A 21,879-nucleotide genomic window follows, 5' to 3' on the forward strand; every position below is an offset into this window, starting at 1 on the left:
CGGGCCCTACGTTTGTTTATGTTCGTCCAGTGCAGTGTGGGAACCATCCCTACAGCCCAATTTTCCCCTTATTGGCCGGCTGGCATCTGAACCTTTTCTCCACAGGGGCCAACGGGCCACCTGTCGTCCCTCCAGCACTGTGTACACAAGGCAGGGGGGCTGGAGCAGGTGCATAAAAGGCGGTGGTTCCCGGGGAGGGAAGCTTCTGGCCTCCCCTGTCTCTGCCTCTGTGAATGATGTTGTGGCTCCCGGGACTCCTGTGTGCCCTTGCCTTCTGCCTCCAGGCCGCCCATGGCTCCGAGATCAAGGCCAATGGCACCTTCGCAGGAAGACAGTACTACACCAGCATCAGTGTGACCAACGGCGGCCCCTGGGGGTCCTGGACCTGGATAGACATGTGCCCCGAGGGGTCCTACGCCACCGGGTACAGTGTACAGGTACTGTCTGATGTGGCCCTCCGTCACTTCCGAGCCACAGGGGCTGCAGCACTATCAATCTAGAAATGTAGAAAGTGCAGGCACTCAGCAGCAGTGTGTATGTAGAAATGTAGAAAGTGCAGGCACTCAGCAGCAGTGTGTATCTAGAAATGTAGAAAGTGCCGGCACTCAGCAGCAGTGTGTATGTAGAAAGTGCAGGCACTCAGCAACATTGTGCATCTAGAAATGGAGAAAGTGCAGGCACTCAGCAGTACGGTGCATCTAGAAATGGAGAAAGTGCAGGCACTCAGCAGCACTGTGCATCTAGAAATGGAGAAAGTGCAGGCACTCAGCAGCACTGTGCATCTAGAAATGGAGAAAGTGCAGGCACTCAGCAGCACTGTGCATCTAGAAATGGAGAAAGTGCAGGCACTCAGCAGCACTGTGCATCTAAGAATGGAGAAAGTGCAAGCACTCAGCAGCACTGAATCTAGAAATTGAGAAAGTGCAGACACTCAGCAGCACTGTGCATCTAGAAATGAAGAAAGTGCAGGCACTCAGCAGTACGGTGCATCTAGAAATGGAGAAAGTGCAGGCACTCAGCAGTACTGTGCATCTAAAAATGGAGAAAGTGCAGGCGCTCAGCAGCACTGTGCATCTAGAAATGGAGAAAGTGCAGGCACTCAGCAGCACTGTGCATCCAGAAATTGAGAAAGTGCAGACACTCAGCAGCACTGCATCTAGAAATGGAGACAGTGTAGGCGCTCAGCAGCACTGCGAATTTAGAAATGGAGAAAGTGCAGGCGCTCAGCAGCACTGTGCATCTAAGAATGGAGAAAGTGCAAGCACTCAGCAGCACTGAATCTAGAAATGGAGAAAGTGCAGGCACTCAGCAGTACGGTGCATCTAGAAATGGAGAAAGTGCAGGCACTCAACAGTACTGTGCATCTAAAAATGGAGAAAGTGCAGGCACTCAGCAGCACTGTGCATCTAGAAATGGAGAATGTGCAGGCACTCAGCAGCACTGTGCATCCAAAAATTGAGAAAGTGGAGACACTTAGCAGCACTGTGCATCTAGAAATTGAGAAAGTGCAGGCACTCAGCAGCACTGCATCTAGAAATGGAGACAGTGTAGGCGCTCAGCAGCACTGCGAATTTAGAAATGGAGAAAGTGCAGGCGCTCAGCAGCACTGTGCATCTAGAAATGGAGAAAGTGCAGGCACTCAGCAGCACTGTGCATCTAAAAATGGAGAAAGTGCAGGCGCTCAGCAGCACTGTGCATCTAGAAATGGAGAAAGTGCAGGCACAGGTACAGCAGAGGTACATGAGCCTTGCTTAGGAGGGGGTGCAGTCCTATTAAAGGTACAGCAGCCCTGCTAAGAGGGGGTGCAGCCCAATGAGGGGCACAGCAGTCCTGCTTAGAAGGGAGGCCCCAGTGGAGGTACAGCAGTCCTGCTCATAAGGGAGGTACAGCCCCAGTAGAGACACAGCAGCCCTGATCAGAGGGGGGTGCAGCCCCAGGAGAGGTACAGAAACCCTTTTCAAAAGGGGGTGCAGCCCATTAGAGGTGCAGAAACCCTGCTTAGAACAGGGTGCAGCCCCAGTCGAGGTAGAGCATCCCTGCTCAGAAGGGGGGTGCAGCCCCATTAGAGGTACAGCAGCCCTGCTCAGGTGGAAGGTGCAGCCCCAGTAGAGGTACAGCAGCCCTGCTCAGGTGGAAGGTGAAGTCCCAGTAGAGGTACAGCAGCCCTGCTCAGAGGGGTTGCAGCCCCATGAGGGGCACAGCAGTCCTGCTTAGAAGGGAGGTACAGCCCCAGTGTCGGTACAGCTGGGACACAGCGTTTACAACGCATGCTTTAGATCGCATGCCGTTACAACAACCTCATTGTTACAACGCGAACCATTACATCGCAAGTTGTTACAACGACATTGCTGTAGGGGGCAGAAGGTGTTGGATTTATAATCCAACACCTTCCCTGTTGTTGCACAAACTGGATTAGGAATAGTAAATGATACTGTTCCTAAGTCCAGCTCGCCCCCTGCAGCAAGCCGTTGTAACAACTTGCGATGTAATGGTTCGCATTATAACAACGCAGTCGTAACGTCCACGTTGTAACGGCATGTGATCTAAAGCATGCTTTGTAAAGGCATATATATTCGTACTGCTGCCCTGCTCAGAGGGGACTGCAGACCCATGAGAGGTACAGGAGCCCTGCTCAGCAGGCCAGCAGCTGCCCCCTAAGAGGTACTACAGCAATACAGCCCCAGTAGAGGTACCGCATCCTTTCTGCTGAGTCGTGGCCTGTTGTCCATGCTTTCTGTTGTTATGGAGGGCGGCCAGCAGTGGACCTGTGTCCACTCTCTTGTTTGTCCTGATCTATGCAATGTCCCTTTGAACAGTGATGATGCATTTGTGTTGCTGTATTTCAGCTGGAGGAGTACGTCTCTGCAAGTGACGACACCGCCCTCAACGGTATCCGACTCTTCTGCACCAGTCAAGACGGGGTGGCCTACACCGTCGAGTCTGCGGTTGGAGAGTAAGTCTCTTTGTTCACAGTAGGACTGTAAGGATGAAGTAAAGCTCTTGGGTTGAAGGAAGTCTACTAGGTTGAAATAAATGTCCATGGATGAAGTAACCAACTCAGCTGAAGTAAGCTGAAGTCTCTTCTGCCTAGTTGAGTCCTTTTGTAAGTAGTGAACCTTCAGTTGTAGTCTTTCAGTTTGATGTAAGCAGCTTTGATTGACGTACGTTATGTTGAAGTACCTCTATTGGCATACTGTGAATGCTGTCTGGACTGTCAGCCTGTATGACTGATAGGTGACACTCCTTATACACTTGTACCTTTGTTTTAATTTCTTCTAGGATGGAACATTTCCCACTTTTTTTCTGCATACAAGCAGCTATAGCAGACGTTAGTTTATTTGGGAATGCATAACTCTTGTCCCATATCTCACGTAGGCTCTTCAGGAGCACCTTTTGAATCCTAGACAGTCCATCTAACCTAGTACCCGAGGTCTTCTAAACCGCTCTTCAGAAGAACCTGTTAAACCCTAGGAAGTTCAACTAACCTAATACCCGAGGTCTTCTAAACCGCTCTTCCGAAGAACCTGTTAAACCCTAGGAAGTTCACCTAACCTGGTACCTGAGGTCTTATAAACCGCTCTTCTGAAGCACCTGTTGAATCCCAGGGAGTTCACCTAACCTAGTAACCAAGGCCTTCTAAACCTCTCTTCAGAAGCACCTGTTGAATCCTAGGGAGTTCACCCAACCTAGTACCCGAAGACTTCTAAACCGCTCTTCAGAAGCACCTGCTGAATCCTAGGGAGTTCACCTAACCTAGTACCCGAGGTCTTCTAAACCGCTCTTCAGAAGAACCTGTTAAACCCTAGGAAGTTCAACTAACCTAATACCCGAGGTCTTCTAAACCGCTCTTCCGAAGAACCTGTTAAACCCTAGGAAGTTCACCTAACCTGGTACCTGAGGTCTTATAAACCGCTCTTCTGAAGCACCTGTTGAATCCCAGGGAGTTCACCTAACCTAGTAACCAAGGCCTTCTAAACCTCTCTTCAGAAGCACCTGTTGAATCCTAGGGAGTTCACCCAACCTAGTACCCGAAGACTTCTAAACCGCTCTTCAGAAGCACCTGCTGAATCCTAGGGAGTTCACCTAACCTAGTACACGAGGACTTCTAAACCGCTCGTCTGAAGCACCTGCTGAATCCTAGGGAGTTCCCCTAACCTAGTACCCGAAGACTTCTAAACCACTCTTCTGAAGCACCTGTTGAATCCTAGGGAGTTCACCTAACCTAGTAACCAAGGCCTTCTAAACCTCTCTTCAGAAGCACCTGTTGAATCCTAGGGAGTTCACCTAACCTAGTACCCGAAGACTTCTAAACCGCTCTTCAGGAGCACCTGCTGAATCCTAGGGAGTTCACCTAACCTAGTACCCGAAGACTTCTAAACCGCTCTTCAGAAGCACCTGCTGAATCCTAGGGAGTTCACCTAACCTAGTACACGAGGACTTCTAAACCGCTCTTCTGAAGCACCTGTTGAATCCCAGGGAGTTCACCTAACCTAGTAATCAAGGCTTTCTAAACCTCTCTTCAGAAGCACCTGTTGAATCCTAGGGAGTTCACCTAACCTTGTACCTGAGGTCTTATAAACCGCTCTTCAGAAGCACCTGTTGAATCCCAGGGAGTTCACCTAACCTAGTACACGAAGACTTCTAAACCGCTCTTCAGAAGCACCTGCTGAATCCTAGGGAGTTCACCTAACCTAGTACCCGAAGACTTCTAAACCGCTCTTCAGAAGCACCTGCTGAATCCTAGGGAGTTCACCTAACCTAGTACACGAGGACTTCTAAACCGCTCTTCTGAAGCACCTGTTGAATCCCAGGGAGTTCACCTAACCTAGTAATCAAGGCTTTCTAAACCTCTCTTCAGAAGCACCTGTTGAATCCTAGGGAGTTCACCCAACCTAGTACCCGAAGACTTCTAAACCGCTCTTCAGAAGCACCTGCTGAATCCTAGGGAGTTCACCTAACCTAGTACACGAGGACTTCTAAACCGCTCGTCTGAAGCACCTGCTGAATCCTAGGGAGTTCACCTAACCTAGTACCCGAAGACTTCTAAACCACTCTTCTGAAGCACCTGTTGAATCCTAGGGAGTTCACCTAACCTAGTAACCAAGGCCTTCTAAACCTCTCTTCAGAAGCACCTGTTGAATCCTAGGGAGTTCACCTAACCTAGTACCCGAAGACTTCTAAACCGCTCTTCAGGAGCACCGGCTGAATCCTAGGGAGTTCACCTAACCTAGCCGAGGACTTCTAAACCGCTCGTCTGAAGCACCTGCTGAATCCTAGGGAGTTCACCTAACCTTGTACCTGAGGTCTTATAAACCGCTCTTCAGAAGCACCTGTTGAATCCCAGGGAGTTCACCTAACCTAGTACACGAAGACTTCTAAACCGCTCTTCAGAAGCACCTGCTGAATCCTAGGGAGTTCACCTAACCTAGTACCCGAAGACTTCTAAACCGCTCTTCAGAAGCACCTGCTGAATCCTAGGGAGTTCACCTAACCTAGTACACGAGGACTTCTAAACCGCTCTTCTGAAGCACCTGTTGAATCCCAGGGAGTTCACCTAACCTAGTAATCAAGGCTTTCTAAACCTCTCTTCAGAAGCACCTGTTGAATCCTAGGGAGTTCACCTAACCTTGTACCCGAAGACTTCTAAACCGCTCTTCAGAAGCACCTGCTGAATCCTAGGGAGTTCACCTAACCTAGTACACGAGGACTTCTAAACCGCTCGTCTGAAGCACCTGCTGAATCCTAGGGAGTTCACCTAACCTAGTACCTGAGGTCTTATAAACCGCTCTTCAGAAGCACCTGCTGAATCCTAGGGAGTTCACTTAACCTAGCCGAGGACTTCTAACCCGCTCTTCAGAAGCACCTGTTGAATCCTAGGGAGTTCACGTAACCTAGTGCCCGAAGACTTCTAAACCGCTCTTCAGAAGCACCTGCTGAATCCTAGGGAGTTCACCTAACCTAGTACACGAGGACTTCCAAACCGCTCGTCTGAAGCACCTGCTGAATCCTAGGGAGTTCACCTAACCTAGTACCTGAGGTCTTATAAACCGCTCTTCAGCAGCACCTGTTGAATCCTAGGGAGTTCACCTAACCTAGTACACGAAGACTTCTAAACCGCTCTTCTGAAGCACCTGCTGAATCCTAGGGAGTTCACCTAACCTTGTACACGAGGACTTCTAAACCTCTCTTCAGAAGCACCTGCTGAATCCTAGGGAGTTCACCTAACCTAGTACACGAGGACTTCTAAACCGCTCTTCTGAAGCACCTGCTGAATCCTAGGGAGTTCACCTAACCTAGTACACGAGGACTTCTAAACCACTCTTCAGAAGCACCAGCTGAATCCTAGGGAGTTCACCTAACCTAGTATCCGAGGTCTTCAAAACGCTCTTCTGAAGCACCTGCTGAATCCTAGGGAGTTCACCTAACCTAGTACACGAGGACTTCTAAACCGCTCGTCTGAAGCACCTGCTGAATCCTAGGGAGTTCACCTAACCTAGTATCCGAGGTCTTCTAAACCGCTCTTCAGAAGCACCTGCTGAATCCTAGGGAGTCCACCTAACCTAGTACCCGAAGACTTCTAAACCGCTCTTCTGAAGCACCTGTTGAATCCTAGGGAGTTCACCTAACCTAGTAACCAAGGCCTTCTAAACCTCTCTTCAGAAGCACCTGTTGAATCCTAGAGAGTTCAACTAACCTAATACCCGAGGTCTTCTAAACCGCTCTTCCGAAGAACCTGTTAAACCCTAGGAAGTTCACCTAACCTGGTACCTGAGGTCTTATAAACCGCTCTTCTGAAGCACCTGTTGAATCCCAGGGAGTTCACCTAACCTAGTAACCAAGGCCTTCTAAACCTCTCTTCAGAAGCACCTGTTGAATCCTAGGGAGTTCACCCAACCTAGTACCCGAAGACTTCTAAACCGCTCTTCAGAAGCACCTGCTGAATCCTAGGGAGTTCACCTAACCTAGTACACGAGGACTTCTAAACCGCTCGTCTGAAGCACCTGCTGAATCCTAGGGAGTTCACCTAACCTAGTACCCGAAGACTTCTAAACCACGCTTCTGAAGCACCTGTTGAATCCTAGGGAGTTCACCTAACCTAGTAACCAAGGCCTTCTAAACCTCTCTTCAGAAGCACCTGTTGAATCCTAGGGAGTTCACCTAACCTAGTACCCGAAGACTTCTAAACCGCTCTTCAGGAGCACCTGCTGAATCCTAGGGAGTTCACCTAACCTAGCCGAGGACTTCTAAACCGCTCGTCTGAAGCACCTGCTGAATCCTAGGGAGTTCACCTAACCTTGTACCTGAGGTCTTATAAACCGCTCTTCAGAAGCACCTGTTGAATCCCAGGGAGTTCACCTAACCTAGTACACGAAGACTTCTAAACCGCTCTTCAGAAGCACCTGCTGAATCCTAGGGAGTTCACCTAACCTAGTACACGAGGACTTCTAAACCGCTCTTCTGAAGCACCTGTTGAATCCCAGGGAGTTCACCTAACCTAGTAATCAAGGCTTTCTAAACCTCTCTTCAGAAGCACCTGTTGAATCCTAGGGAGTTCACCTAACCTTGTACCCGAAGACTTCTAAACCGCTCTTCAGAAGCACCTGCTGAATCCTAGGGAGTTCACCTAACCTAGTACACGAGGACTTCTAAACCGCTCGTCTGAAGCACCTGCTGAATCCTAGGGAGTTCACCTAACCTAGTACCTGAGGTCTTATAAACCGCTCTTCAGAAGCACCTGCTGAATCCTAGGGAGTTCACTTAACCTAGCCGAGGACTTCTAACCCGCTCTTCAGAAGCACCTGTTGAATCCTAGGGAGTTCACGTAACCTAGTACCCGAAGACTTCGAAACCGCTCTTCTGAAGCACCTGTTGAATCCTAGGGAGTTCACCTAACCTAGTAACCAAGGCCTTCTAAACCTCTCTTCAGAAGCACCTGTTGAATCCTAGGGAGTTCACCTAACCTAGTACCCGAAGACTTCTAAACCGCTCTTCAGAAGCACCTGCTGAATCCTAGGGAGTTCACCTAACCTAGTACACGAGGACTTCTAAACCGCTCGTCTGAAGCACCTGCTGAATCCTAGGGAGTTCACCTAACCTAGTACCCGAAGACTTCTAAACCACGCTTCTGAAGCACCTGTTGAATCCTAGGGAGTTCACCTAACCTAGTAACCAAGGCCTTCTAAACCTCTCTTCAGAAGCACCTGTTGAATCCTAGGGAGTTCACCTAACCTAGTACCCGAAGACTTCTAAACCGCTCTTCAGGAGCACCTGCTGAATCCTAGGGAGTTCACCTAACCTAGCCGAGGACTTCTAAACCGCTCGTCTGAAGCACCTGCTGAATCCTAGGGAGTTCACCTAACCTTGTACCTGAGGTCTTATAAACCGCTCTTCAGAAGCACCTGTTGAATCCCAGGGAGTTCACCTAACCTAGTACACGAAGACTTCTAAACCGCTCTTCAGAAGCACCTGCTGAATCCTAGGGAGTTCACCTAACCTAGTACCCGAAGACTTCTAAACCGCTCTTCAGAAGCACCTGCTGAATCCTAGGGAGTTCACCTAACCTAGTACACGAGGACTTCTAAACCGCTCTTCTGAAGCACCTGTTGAATCCCAGGGAGTTCACCTAACCTAGTAATCAAGGCTTTCTAAACCTCTCTTCAGAAGCACCTGTTGAATCCTAGGGAGTTCACCTAACCTTGTACCCGAAGACTTCTAAACCGCTCTTCAGAAGCACCTGCTGAATCCTAGGGAGTTCACCTAACCTAGTACACAAGGACTTCTAAACCGCTCGTCTGAAGCACCTGCTGAATCCTAGGGAGTTCACCTAACCTAGTACCTGAGGTCTTATAAACCGCTCTTCAGAAGCACCTGCTGAATCCTAGGGAGTTCACTTAACCTAGCCGAGGACTTCTAACCCGCTCTTCAGAAGCACCTGTTGAATCCTAGGGAGTTCACGTAACCTAGTACCCGAAGACTTCTAAACCGCTCTTCTGAAGCACCTGTTGAATCCTAGGGAGTTCACCTAACCTAGTAACCAAGGCCTTCTAAACCTCTCTTCAGAAGCACCTGTTGAATCCTAGGGAGTTCACCTAACCTAGTACCCGAAGTCTTCTAAACCGCTCTTCAGAAGCACCTGCTGAATCCTAGGGAGTTCACCTAACCTAGTACACGAGGACTTCCAAACCGCTCGTCTGAAGCACCTGCTGAATCCTAGGGAGTTCACCTAACCTAGTACCTGAGTTCTTATAAACCGCTCTTCAGCAGCACCTGTTGAATCCTAGGGAGTTCACCTAACCTAGTACACGAGGACTTCTAAACCTCTCTTCAGAAGCACCTGCTGAATCCTAGGGAGTTCACCTAACCTAGTACACGAGGACTTCTAAACCGCTCTTCTGAAGCACCTGCTGAATCCTAGGGAGTTCACCTAACCTAGTACACGAGGACTTCTAAACCACTCTTCAGAAGCACCAGCTGAATCCTAGGGAGTTCACCTAACCTAGTATCCGAGGTCTTCAAAACCGCTCTTCTGAAGCACCTGCTGAATCCTAGGGAGTTCACCTAACCTAGTACACGAAGACTTCTAAACCGCTCGTCTGAAGCACCTGCTGAATCCTAGGGAGTTCACCTAACCTAGTATCCGAGGTCTTCTAAACCACTCTTCTGAAGCACCTGCTGAATCCTAGGGAGTTCACCTAACCTAGTACACGAGGACTTCTAAACCACTCTTCTGAAGCACCTGTTGAATCCTAGGGAGTTCACCTAACCTAGTACACGAGGACTTCTAAACCGCTCTTCGGAAGCACCTGTTGAATCCCAGGGAGTTCACCTAACCTAGTAACCAAGGCCTTCTAAACCTCTCTTCAGAAGCACCTGTTGAATCCTAGGGAGTTCACCTAACCTAGTACCCGAAGACTTCTAAACCGCTCTTCAGAAGCACCTGCTGAATCCTAGGGAGTTCACCTAACCTAGCCGAGGACTTCTAAACCGCTCGTCTGAAGCACCTGCTGAATCCTAGGGAGTTCACCTAACCTAGTACCTGAGGACTTCTAAACCGCTCTTCTGAAGCACCTGTTGAATCCTAGGGAGTTCACCTAACTTAGTACCCAACGTCTTCTTTACATCTCTTCAGAAGCACTTGCTAAATCCTAGACAGTCCACCTAACTTAGTACCCGAGGACTTCTAAACCGCTCTTCAGAAGCACCTGCTGAATCCTAGCGAGTCTAGGACCCCATCCCCTGAGGCCCAGTCATGTTGTAAAGGGGGAAGGGGCAAGTGGCCCTACCTCCCCGGGCCAATTTTGGCCCAGAGGACCCCATCGCCCAGGGCCCGGCAGCATCTACAATGGGGAGACGTGACTCCCCTCCTTGAGCTGTTAAGGCCCCATTCCCCAGGGCCAGCTCACGCTATGGGGAGCCCACCCCTGGGACATAGAAATTTCCCTGCTCACACTGGCAAGGGCAGGAAGACCTGTGTTTGCTCTCACTTGGCGCAAGCATTATCTAATCTCCCTCCAAGCGGGAGCAGACATCAAGTGCGCTCCCAGCGAGCTGCAGCTTGAAAAATGCTCCCGCCAGCTGGGAGCGGACTTTTCATCTGTTTCCCTGCCCGCAGTGAAGCGCGCAAGAAAACTGATGAAAAGATTGCTCCCGCCAGGAAGGATCATCATTTTCACCTGCTCCTTGTGGCCTGGAACAATGCTGGCCGAAAGTGTAGTGGGTCCCTGGGTGGATACCAGGACACCTACCCTTTGCTGGCTGAGCTCCAGGCCAGGGAGTGGGGGCCGGCATAACCCCCTCGCACTTTCGAGATGTGGCCAGGCCCCGGGGGATGGGGTCTCCGGGTCCAAAATCAGCCCATAGAGGGGGGCCGTGTGAACCCCCCCCTTTCAGATATGCGGCCGGGCCCCGGGGAATGGGGTCCCCAGGGTCCAAATCTGCCTTAAATATGTTGGAGGTCCCCAGGAGATGTGGTCCCCGAGACCAAAAGTGGCCTGGGAAGGGGGGCTCCATGCACCCTCCCCCTAAAATATGTGCTGGGCCTCAGGAGATGGGGTCCCTGGGGCCTAGTGCGGCCAAGGAGGGGAGCAAGTGCCCCCCTTAACAGATGTAGCCGGGCCCAGGGGGGTGAGGTCCCCGGGGCTAAAATCGGCCCATGGAGGGGGTATTCAGGCCCCCTACCCCTTAAATATGTTCCCAGAGCCCCAGGAATAGGGTCCCTAGGGCCCAAAAGTAGCACGGGAAGGGTAGCCACATACCCACTCTCCCACAGATATATGTGTCAGGCCCCCGGATGGGAATCCCGGGACCAAAATTGGACTGGTGAGGGGGGTTGAATGTCCCACTCCCCTTAATTTTTATTAGTGGCCCTAGGGAATGGATTACCCCTCCTCTTAAAAAAAAGGCCCTGTTTTCCCCAGGGCTAGGCCCTGTGGCCAACCCCTGCCACACACGGCCGACTGCCATGCGCAGTGTGGGGTTGGCCACCTTTGGGGGTTGGCCACAGGGCCTGGCCGAGGACAACCTCCGCCATGGATGACCGAATGCCCTACACAGCATGGGGTCGGCTGCGTGTGACCGTGTGCAGCAGAGGTTGGATTAATGTATTGCAATTAAATATTACTTTACTTCTTTTTTTTAAACGTTGAAATTCACTGAAAAAAACAAAAGTTGAAGTAACATTATAGTTAGGTGAAATGTTCAGTTTTAAGATATAAAAACCACTGAAATTAACCTTCTTTTTTATTAGAGGGGAGGGGGGCTGGGCACCTCTCTTTCCCAGAGACTCTTTAGTCCCTGGAACCCCATCCCCTAGGTACATACATATATGCTAAAAGGGGAGTGGGGGCACGCAGCCCCCTCCCTGAGCCTTGTTAGGCCCTGGGGATCCCACCCCCCAGGGCTGGGTATTATTTTAATGGGAGGGGGCAATAATGGCTCAGTGAGGTGCGTGATTATAGTAATTTGAAGGTGGTGCATAAATTATAAATGTAAGTTATAAATATGACTTGTAGTAATTTGAAAGAGGTGAGTAAATTATAAATGTAAGTTATACCTCTAATTTTAGATTTTCTAATGTTTGTGTACGTTTAAGTTGGTTTTGAATACAAAGAAGAAATTACGTTTTCCTAACTATAACTTATCCTTAACCTTTAGTTTTTCATGAAATATACATATTCATATTAGGCTATCTGACTGGGCAGAAGAGAACAATACCTTGAGTGATGTCCAGGATGGATTTAGGGCGGGAAGGTTCACTGCAGACCAATGCCTCAACTTTCATTTAATTATCAACAAATATATGGTGGCTCGGTCTGAATCTCCACTTCTCGCATTTATGGACCTGACGTCTGCTATTGACAGGGTGAACCATGCAAAATTGTGGGATTTGCTCAGGGATTTGGGGGTCAATCCTAGCATTGTAGCATTATTATCTGGTCTGCATTCATCAAACCTCAATGCTTTTTTCTCAAAGAGCAGCATGTACACGATCATTTTCAACAAGCTGTGGGGTTCACCAGGGGTGCATACTTGCACCTTTTTTGTTCACTTTGTATGTGAACAGGTTATAATCCGCTCCTATCGGTCTCTGCCGACTTGTTTAGGATTAGGAACAGATTTAAACCCGTTTTGCTATATGCGGACGATGGGGTCCTGATGGCTTGGACTACACAGGGGTTGGACTTACTGCTGGGCAAGTATGTGTCTTTTATGGGACTCCTGGACCTCTCGGTTAATTTCTCAATGTCCTATCTAATGGTAGTCGGCCCAAAATCCACAAATAGCAAGACCTTCAAGGTATCCAATTTTGCCTTGGCCAAATCTTGGAGTATTATTTGACATTAAAAAGTGTTGGAAACCCCTGGTGGATGCCAAAAGATCAGAGTTCTTAAAAACTATGGGGGTGGTTTTTAGTTTTGCCGAGAATTTTGGGTCCAGGGCACCATGGGTTCTTTAAAAAATGTATCAAGCAAAGTGTATTGCAGAGCTGCACTATGGCAGCGAAGTTTGGGGGTACACTAAGGTGGATCAGATTCAGACTATGGAGAACAACTTCTTGTGCAAATTGGCCCAGGTCCCCCAGTCCACTACTGTGTTTCCTGTGCATGTGGAATTGGGGCTTGACTGTGTCTCGTACCTAGACGCCCTAAGGCCACTATTGTGCTGGATTAAGATTTGGAGGAGGGAGGAGCTGAAGTTGAGTCGGTTGATTCTTGAGGATTGTCTGTCTCGGACCTGGTAATTAGTATACCATGGATTGCTCATGTTAAAGCTTCCTTTTTTAGGTCTCGCCTACGCAGCACGCATGCGCTGCATAGGAGACATTTAGCCGTTGTGCAGCTCTCTTTCAAAGTACATACTCGTGCTTGTGGCGGCATACGCCTTGCGGGAGTGCGCAGCGGCGTGCCACAAGCATGAGTATGTGCTTTGAAAAAGAACAGGCTGCGTGCGCACGCATGCACCTTCGCCATGCTTTAAAAAAATTCCTTTGGAGAGCGCACACTACTCCCGGGCTTGTTAGCTATGTCACATAGCACAAACTTTCCCACGGAAATAGGAGTGCTTTGCCACAGTCACAGACTACTTGACACTTTCTATTTTTTAAACATGAAATGGGGAGCTGTGCCGGATTGACAGGATGCCTACGGAAAACGCCATTACCTCCTTCAAATAACCGACTGTCTGAGGCAGCCCTGAATGTAGACCCTCCAAACCCAATGGTAAACGAAGTACCCCCCCCCCCTTTGTTGAACCAACCTAATAACAATACAACTAACGTCGAGAGGAACCTGTTATTCTGGAATGTGGCGGGTCTAGCAACCAAGCACCTGGAGAAAACTTTTCTGGACTTGGTCCACACAAATGATTTAATCTGTCTCCAGGAGACGTGGCTGAACGATCCAGTCCACTTGGTGGGATACAGAACATACTTCTCCCACGCAACAAAATCACACTCAGGGAGAAGCAAAGGGGGCCTAATAACATACATCTCGAACCTTTGGCCCTGTCAGGAAACAACGCCCATAGCACTTCATCAGAATTATCAAGTGATTAACATTAAAGTAACTAATCAAGTTATCTACACAATAATAAACTTCTATAACAATATGAGCCTGACGGAACTATCCAAAACTCTAAGCGAAATCAGCGACGTAACAAACATGCAAAAAATTAAATACGCCAAAGTTACACACTCAATAATCTGGGGTGGAGATTTTAATCTACACTTATGCAGTAAAAGTAACGTAACCACATGCGGGATCACAGATGACCAGGACAATCTTCTAATTCACTTTTCTCACACGGAGGAAGGAAATAACATGCAGACCATCATGATTGAGCTAGATTTAGGGTTTGCCAATATAATAATGACACCGACAACCCAATTTTCACCAACTTTTCATGGAAGAGGCGCTCAAACATTAATTGATTACATCTTAGTTTCTACCAACAACGCAACACGGATAAAGCACTTTGAAGTGAATAACAACGCACTCAGTGACCATTATCCACTTAAACTAACCTACTCTGAGCCTGATCATCAAAAGAACCAAGTAAAGGACTATTTTGCTCTATTGCATCAAGAAACACTCACACTAAACAGACTGAACGGCTTTACCCTAAAGTGGGGTAACCTAAATCAAGAAATAATCAACAAAAGAATAATTGAAAAATGCAGGACCCATATCGATAATTGCCTAAACCCTATTGCTACTGCAGCTGAAATTCTGAACGGTTACAATGCAACAGTGAAAATTATAGGAAACGAATTAACCAAACCAAGAAAACAAAATAACACACTAAGAAAATGATGGTTTAATAGCCAGTGTACAAAAGCCTATTCGAACCTAAAGAAAGCCCTAGCAAAGAAAGATCGAAACAGGGAAGAGATAGTGCAACTAAGGAAACTATATGCGCATGCACTTAAACAAAGGAAAAAAGAGATACAATGCAACCTCTGGACACAACTCGTAGATAGTAGTACTCAAAAAGATAGTCTAGCCTTTTGGAGAATAGTTAAGACGCCATTCTTAGCCGGGAGCAATGAGGGTCCCTCCTTAGACATTGCAATAAATGCGGAGGATTGGGTACAGTATTTTTCAGGGGTTTTTGGAGAAGTAAAATTAGGAGACCCAGCCCCTCTACCCGTCCTATCACCGGTGAATTACCCGTTAGAAATACACTTCACCATCAATGAGACAAAGAAAGCCATTAAGTCAGCAAAAAATGGCAAAGCGCCAGGACCAGACTCCGTTCCCATGGACCTTTACAAACCTTTCCCTGATTTCTGGTCCCCTTTTCTAACAAAGGTACTGAAAGCAGCGAAGGAAATTAACCTCCCTAACTCCTGGTCAACATCAATCTTAGTTCCTATTTTCAAGAAAGGCAACAGAGACAGTCCTTCCTGTTATCGACCCATTTCGCTTTTGGACTCAGCGGGAAAGATGGCGGGGAGGATACTTCTTGATCGTCTCCAGGAGTGGTCCAAAGAACATGGGCTACTTTCAGATCTTCAATATGGGTTTAGGGTGGGTCTGAGTACCGTGGACCAAGTCCTGAATCTAACCTTATTGGCCACAAAATACACAACAGTAAAAAAAGCTAGTCTGCACATGGTCTATGTCGACCTCACGGCAGCTTTTGACTGTGTAGAACATTCCAAACTATGGCTAATAATGTTGGAAATGGGGATTGAGCCCGCAATCGTGGATTTTCTACGTGAGTTATACTCTGGCGCCACGGGAAAAGTAAGATATGGACTGGAAGGCCAACTCACAGATAGCTTTCCAATACAGAAGGGGGTCAGGCAGGGGTGCGTGCTGGCCCCCTTCTTATTTAACCTTTACACTAATGGACTTGAGGAGGCAATGCTACAGGGAGCAAAAGATTTTCCAACTGCAGGCCGGCGACCAATCCCAGAATTGTTATACGCCGACGATGCGGTGATCCTCGCCCGAACTCCGATTCAGCTACAGCGAGCTTTAAACAACTACTGTACTTTTATGACTAACCTCAATTTAAAAGTCAACATTAAAAAAACCTTTGTGATGCATGCCGGCAACAAGGGGAAAAAGGTGAAGACAATCCTGGTGGACAATCTGCCCCTGAAAGAACTAAAACTTATCCATATCTTGGCATCACCATTGACGAGGAGTTCAAATGGAAAGAAGTAATCACTTCTCGTAAGCTATCACTCATAAGAACAGTGGGCGCCCTAAAAGCTTTCTCTCTTCGCCTAGGAAAAAAAACCCTGGTAGAGATGATAAAGATCTACAATGCAAAATGCATTAGCACGGCCATCTTCGGAGCAGGAGTTTGGGGAATAGCAAACGTAGAACAAATTCAGAAAATTGAAAACTCTTTCCTCAAGTTCTTATTAGCTGTTCCAAAGAGCACGACCACATTTGGATGCCATTTGGAACTCGGAGTAGATCATATCTCAGATCTCATCAAGATCCAGCCCATAATGTTATGGCGCAGAATATGGGCTACGGAAGAATGCCAGCTCACAAGAGCAATCATTGAGGACTGTATGAAACTAGAGCATATGGAAAAGATAATGTGGTTATGGTATGTAAAATCTTTTCTTGCAGACATTGGTTTTTCGAGGTTCTTTGACGATCCGCAGTCAGTAACAGATATAGCGAAAAAAGATCTAAAAAATATATGTCTGTCTCATTTAACCCAATCACGACTGATGACAGAAATAAGTAAACCATCAGTACAAAACTGCCTAATGATACAAACCGTTCCTTCTATACAACCATATCTGCAGCATGACCTGACCCAATTCGAAAAACTACTTCTCACCCGTTTCAGGTTTAATCTTTTTCATATTATGGTTTCATTTCCTACTCAGAACATCTGGACACACAATACTACAATGTGCCCTTGTGACTCTACTTCCTCTCAGTCCACAATTCATGTCCTTTTCTTTTGTACATTTTATACATCATTTCGTAAAAGGTGGATCCTACCAATCTTAAAAGTAATGAAGGTGAGAAGATGCCGCCCAGCATACTTGGCATTGCAGTTTTTGGAAAACACTTTAGTGTCAAAATCTGTGGCACATTACCTTAGAGTGTGCCTTAAACATCGTACGAACTTATGAGAAACACAAAAACTGCCTTAAATATGGACTTTAATAAAGGCATTGTCTAGTATAAGAAAGATTAATTTTAACATATTATGAATTCTTAAATGTTTTTAATGGTTATTTACTGTGTATATTTGTACTTTTGTGGCTTTCATATTGAAAACCGAATAAAGTTATTTTTGATTTGATTTGACAGGATGCTGAGTCCAAGCCGGGTTCGGACAGTGCTCCCCATGTTACATGGGCGGCATTTGTAATCACTAAGTCTTACGGCCTTCCGTGAAAGCTCTTCCTCGTTTTGGGCTTGAGCTGCGCCAGAGCCAAGGGTCAGGCTCGGGCCCGGCTCGAGCATTCAATGACTCGCTCATCTCTATCCCTACCGTGCCTTTCTTATTCTTTCTCTCGGTTTACCTACATCACCTCCACCCTCATCCTCTCTCTCACTCTACGTCACTCCTCTCTCTACTGCATCTCTTTTTTTCCCACATAATATTTGTGTGCCTCATCTTTCTTTCTATCCTCTATGTACCTCACCACCTCTTTCCTCCCTGTGTATAGCACAGTCATGCCTCTGTATCGGGCCTCTTTTTAACTCTACCTCTCCCTCTCTTCCGTCTATTCCGGGTTGTTTCCTTTCTACCCCTAATGATCTCTCCTTTTGACTTTCCCTGTACATCGCCTCCCAGCTACCCGCTTCTCCCCACCCCTTCCCACCCACTCTCCTGTTCTCCGATACAACGTACTTCAATACATCTGTCTCTTTACCCTTCCTTTCTCTACCTTCTCTCGTTTTCTCAGCTCTCTTACTTCCTGTTTTTGACTACTCTCTTTCTCTCCACCTCCCTGTGGTGATGGGGTCAGGGCCTTGTCACGTGGGGGCATTAGCGTAAATGACTGGACAGACACTCTGGGCTCAGGTTGCCGGGAAGACCACGAGCGATCTTCCCCGGGGTTTATTATACCCTCGGGGCGTGCCCGCCCTGAGGGGTGGAGTGGATGCATGAGTGTTGCTACATTGTAGGGTAGAGCCCGCCTGGCTCTCTACATCCCTCCTTCATTTCAGTCTGCTTCATCACCAGTTCTTGGTCTTCAGGGGGAGGTACACACAAAGTCCCGTAGCTTGTGGCTTGGGCCAGGGTTTGGCCGAAGGTTGTATCTTTGGCTTCGGCCCTTTGGTGATTGAGTGTCCCCAGCCGGGGACACCTCTCCTTGCGCTCCGCAGGTCGGGGAATTGTCGGCCAATGCGCACGGCAATGGCAACGGATCTTGGCTTCTCCTTTGGTCTTCGACCGACGTTTGATCGTCGGATCCTCTCACTGATGATGAGGCTGTTGGAGACAGACCGGCGTGTCGTGGCCCGACCTCTTCTTCCTCGCCTTGTTCCTCTGTTCTTCCCCTCGCTGGTTTAAAGCATGACACATTTCGTGTGACTCTTTGTTCACCTTTCTTGACAGTCACCATGGTTCCTCTGATCCTTTCAACGGTCCACAGGTCCGGTTCATAGGGGGTCCTATACTTCCATCCGGGGTGTCGGTCATGGACCACTACTGTGTCCCCTTCCTGTAGATTTGATGTCTTCGCACGTCTGGCCGCACTAGCCTTCTGGTTGGTTACATCTCTTCTGGACTGAATGGCGTCCCCATCTCGCTCAGGTGGTGTCCACGTGCTTGCGGACGGGATGATGTCCCTGGGGGCCTTTTTGAACAGTAAATGGGCCGGGGCACATTTGGTTGTGCTGTGAGGCGTTTGTCGGTAGGCTCCCAGGAATCGGTCTAGAGCTGATTCCGGATCTTCTCCTTGACTTACGGCAATCCTCAGGGCTCTATTAATGGTCCTCATAAGTCTCTCCACCTCTCCATTGGCCTGCGGCCACAAGGGGGTGATTTTCCGATGTTTGATTTGGAGGGCGTCCAAGTAGGCTTGGAAGTCTCGGCCTTGAAAGGGAGGACCGTTGTCCGTTTTAATTTCCTCCGGCAATCCCATGGTTGCGAAGATCTTGTCTAGATTCCGTTTGATTTGGGGAAAAGCTGTGGAGGGGATCACCTCCACCACCGGGAACTTGGAGAAAGAGTCCACTAGTACCAGAGTATGGCGACCATCCGGGAAACTCCCGAAGTCCAGGCTCAGGTTGGTCCAGGGCAGCGTCGGGGAGGGCTCCGTTATAACAGGGGCAGGTGCGGGATCTCCTCCGGTGATTAGACACGCGTGGCAGGCCCTCACCATCTCTTCTACTTTGAGGTCCATCGCCGGGAACCAGACTCGGCACCGCAGCCTGGCCTTTGTTTTGGCCATTCCTTGATGCCCGACGTGAGCGAGGGACAGAATCCTGGGATGGAGGTCTTCCGGTATCACTATTAGATGCCCTCGCAGGACTACACCTTCATCCCCGACACTCAGTTCATTCTTGATCTGCTACATTTGCTGGCGGGCATGACTGACCTCCGGCCTGAGCCCATGTATTCCATCCAGGAAGTGCGCCCATTGGTTTCCCCTGAGCGCGTGCTTGACTCGGCATAGTGTTTCGTCTCTTTCCGTTGCTTCCCCAATTTCTTTCAGTGTCATTGTCTCTGGACACGCGTTTTCTGATATCAAGTGCACAAAGGCGTCCGCTTCTTGACTTTCCTCTAGTCGAGTGGCTGGTTTGGTGCAGTCCGGGTGTCTCGACAGGTAGTCCGCTGGGTTGTTGACCCCCGGGCGGAAGATGACTTTGAAGTTATAGCCCTGTAGCTGGACGGCCCACCTCTCGATCCTTGGAGGGGCCAGCCTCGCTGATCCTGCAAATAGGGGCACAAGGGGCTTGTGGTCCGTTATCACCCGGAATTCCTGGCCGCATAGGTACAAGTGAAAGTGTTGACACGCCCATTTGATGGCCAGGGCTTCTCTTTCGATCTGTGCATAGCGGGTCTCGGTGTCCGAGAGAGCCTTGCTGGCATACGCCACCGGTTTCCAGACATCAGCTCCGTATTCTTGAAGGAGCACCGCTCCCAGGCTCACCGGGCTTGCGTCGACCACTAGTTCAGTCTTCCTCTTTGGCTGGAAATACGCCATCACTGTGGTGTCCAGGAGGCTGTTCTTTATTGCTTGGAACGCCGTGTTCGCCGCCACTGTCCAGTCCCACTTATGGTCATGGCGGGTGAGTAGCCTCAGTGGCTCGGCCAGGTCTGCAAGGTTGGGGATGAACCTCCCGCAATACGTTGCCATCCCGAGGAAACTCCTGACTTCTGTGGGGTTTTGCGGGGTGCTGGCAGCCCGGATGGCCTCGGCCTTCCTGGGGTCAACCTTCAGGCCTTCTCGGGTGAAGATGTAACCGAAGAAGTCCACCGAGTCCTGGTAGAAGGCACATTTGGACTTGTGGAGGGTCAGGCCTTGTTCTGATAGCCTTTTGAGGGTCGCTCTCAGGTGTACGTGATGTTCTTCAAGCGATCCAGAGTACACCAGGATGTCATCGCTCAAGTTGATGACCCCACTCAGTCCGGATAGCACCTCTCTGATTGCATTCTGAAATACTTCAGCTGCCGAGGACACTCCGAAGCTTAGTCGTTTATACCTCCTTAGCCCGACGTGTGTGGAGAAGGTTGTAATGTAGCGGCTGTCTGGCTCAAGCTCCAGCTGGTGGTAACCTGCGTTTAAATCGAGTTTGGAGAACCATTTGGCGCCGTTGAGGTCCGCTATGATGTCATCCATGGTAGGGGTGATATGCCTTTCCCTCCTCACCGCTACATTTGGCAGACGCATATCCACGCACAGCCGTATAGCTCCAGGTTGCTTGGGCTTGGGCGCCACGACGAGTGGAGAGACCCACGGTGTGGGCCCGGTCACCTTCTCGATTACACCGAGTTCTTCAAGCTTCCTCAGCTCCTCCTCCACCTGCGGCCGCAGGTTGAACGGGACACGCCGGTGCCTTAGGGCTGTCGGTCGCACAGACTTATCTATGTGTAGTTTGAACTTCTTGTTCTTGAGTTTCCCTAGTCCTCGGAACAGTTCTGGAAACTCCTCCATCAAGAACTCTGCATGTGACTGGTGCACCTGGTTAGCGAAAAACACTAATCCGAGGTCCTCGGCGGTGTGGCAGCTTAGTAGCGTGCCTTTCTTTCCTTCCGTGACGTGGAACTTAGCTACGGTGGAGTATTCCCCTTGTCTGATTGTTGTCGTGATCACTCCGCGCAGCGGCATGGGCTCTGTTCCTCCATACGTGTATATTCTCGCTTGGGACGGTACCAGTTCGGGCCTCGGCATCATTTGGTTGTACTGCTCGGAGTCCATAACATTCACGGATGCCCCAGTGTCTATGAGTGCTTGTACTGTCGTGCCATCCACCTTGACTGAACACATCGGTGGGGGTCTTCTCCGCGTGGACGCTGCGGATGCTCTGCCTACGTATGAGACGACGTAGACTTCGTCGTCTTCATCATCCTCGTACCACTGAGGCCGTTCTTGAGCATGGCTGTCTGGTGGCGGGTCGGCATCCTCTTCAAGCGACATTTGATGAATTCTCCTCTGTATGTTCCTCGGCCTTGTCCCTGCCGGTCTGTACTTTCCGCCTCGGCATACCTTCGCGAAGTGGTTCATCCTGCCGCATTTGGAGCACGTGCGCCCTTTCGCTGCACACGCTGCGGTGGCGGAGTGGGCCTCTCCACAGTACCCGCACAAATTCCTTGTCGTAGTCACCTGATGCGGCCACTCGCTGCAGGTTTCCGGTGGATTGCTTCCACTCTCTCCGTTTTGATCTGCACTGGCTTGGTCTGTGCGGGGGTAGCTACCGGGGTGTACAGCGCCGCCTCCAT

The 21,879-nt window shown here is 49.2% G+C and overlaps 1 protein-coding gene across 1 annotated transcript in view; it reads left to right on the top strand.

Annotated features, from left to right (window-relative positions):
• Positions 1 to 202: 202 nt before the first annotated feature.
• LOC144784914 (vitelline membrane outer layer protein 1-like) overlaps positions 203 to 21,879 on the top strand; it is a 28,184-nt gene continuing 6,507 nt past the window's right edge. Inside the window, exons 1-2 of the mRNA XM_078664026.1 lie at positions 203 to 437; positions 2,847 to 2,953. Of these exons, the coding sequence (XP_078520152.1) occupies positions 234 to 437; positions 2,847 to 2,953 (311 nt within the window). The 5' untranslated portion in view covers positions 203 to 233. The remainder of the gene's footprint in view (positions 438 to 2,846; positions 2,954 to 21,879) is intronic.

This window comes from Lissotriton helveticus, chromosome 10, assembly GCF_964261635.1.
Source record: "Lissotriton helveticus chromosome 10, aLisHel1.1, whole genome shotgun sequence".
NCBI classification, from domain to species: Eukaryota; Metazoa; Chordata; class Amphibia; order Caudata; family Salamandridae; genus Lissotriton; species Lissotriton helveticus.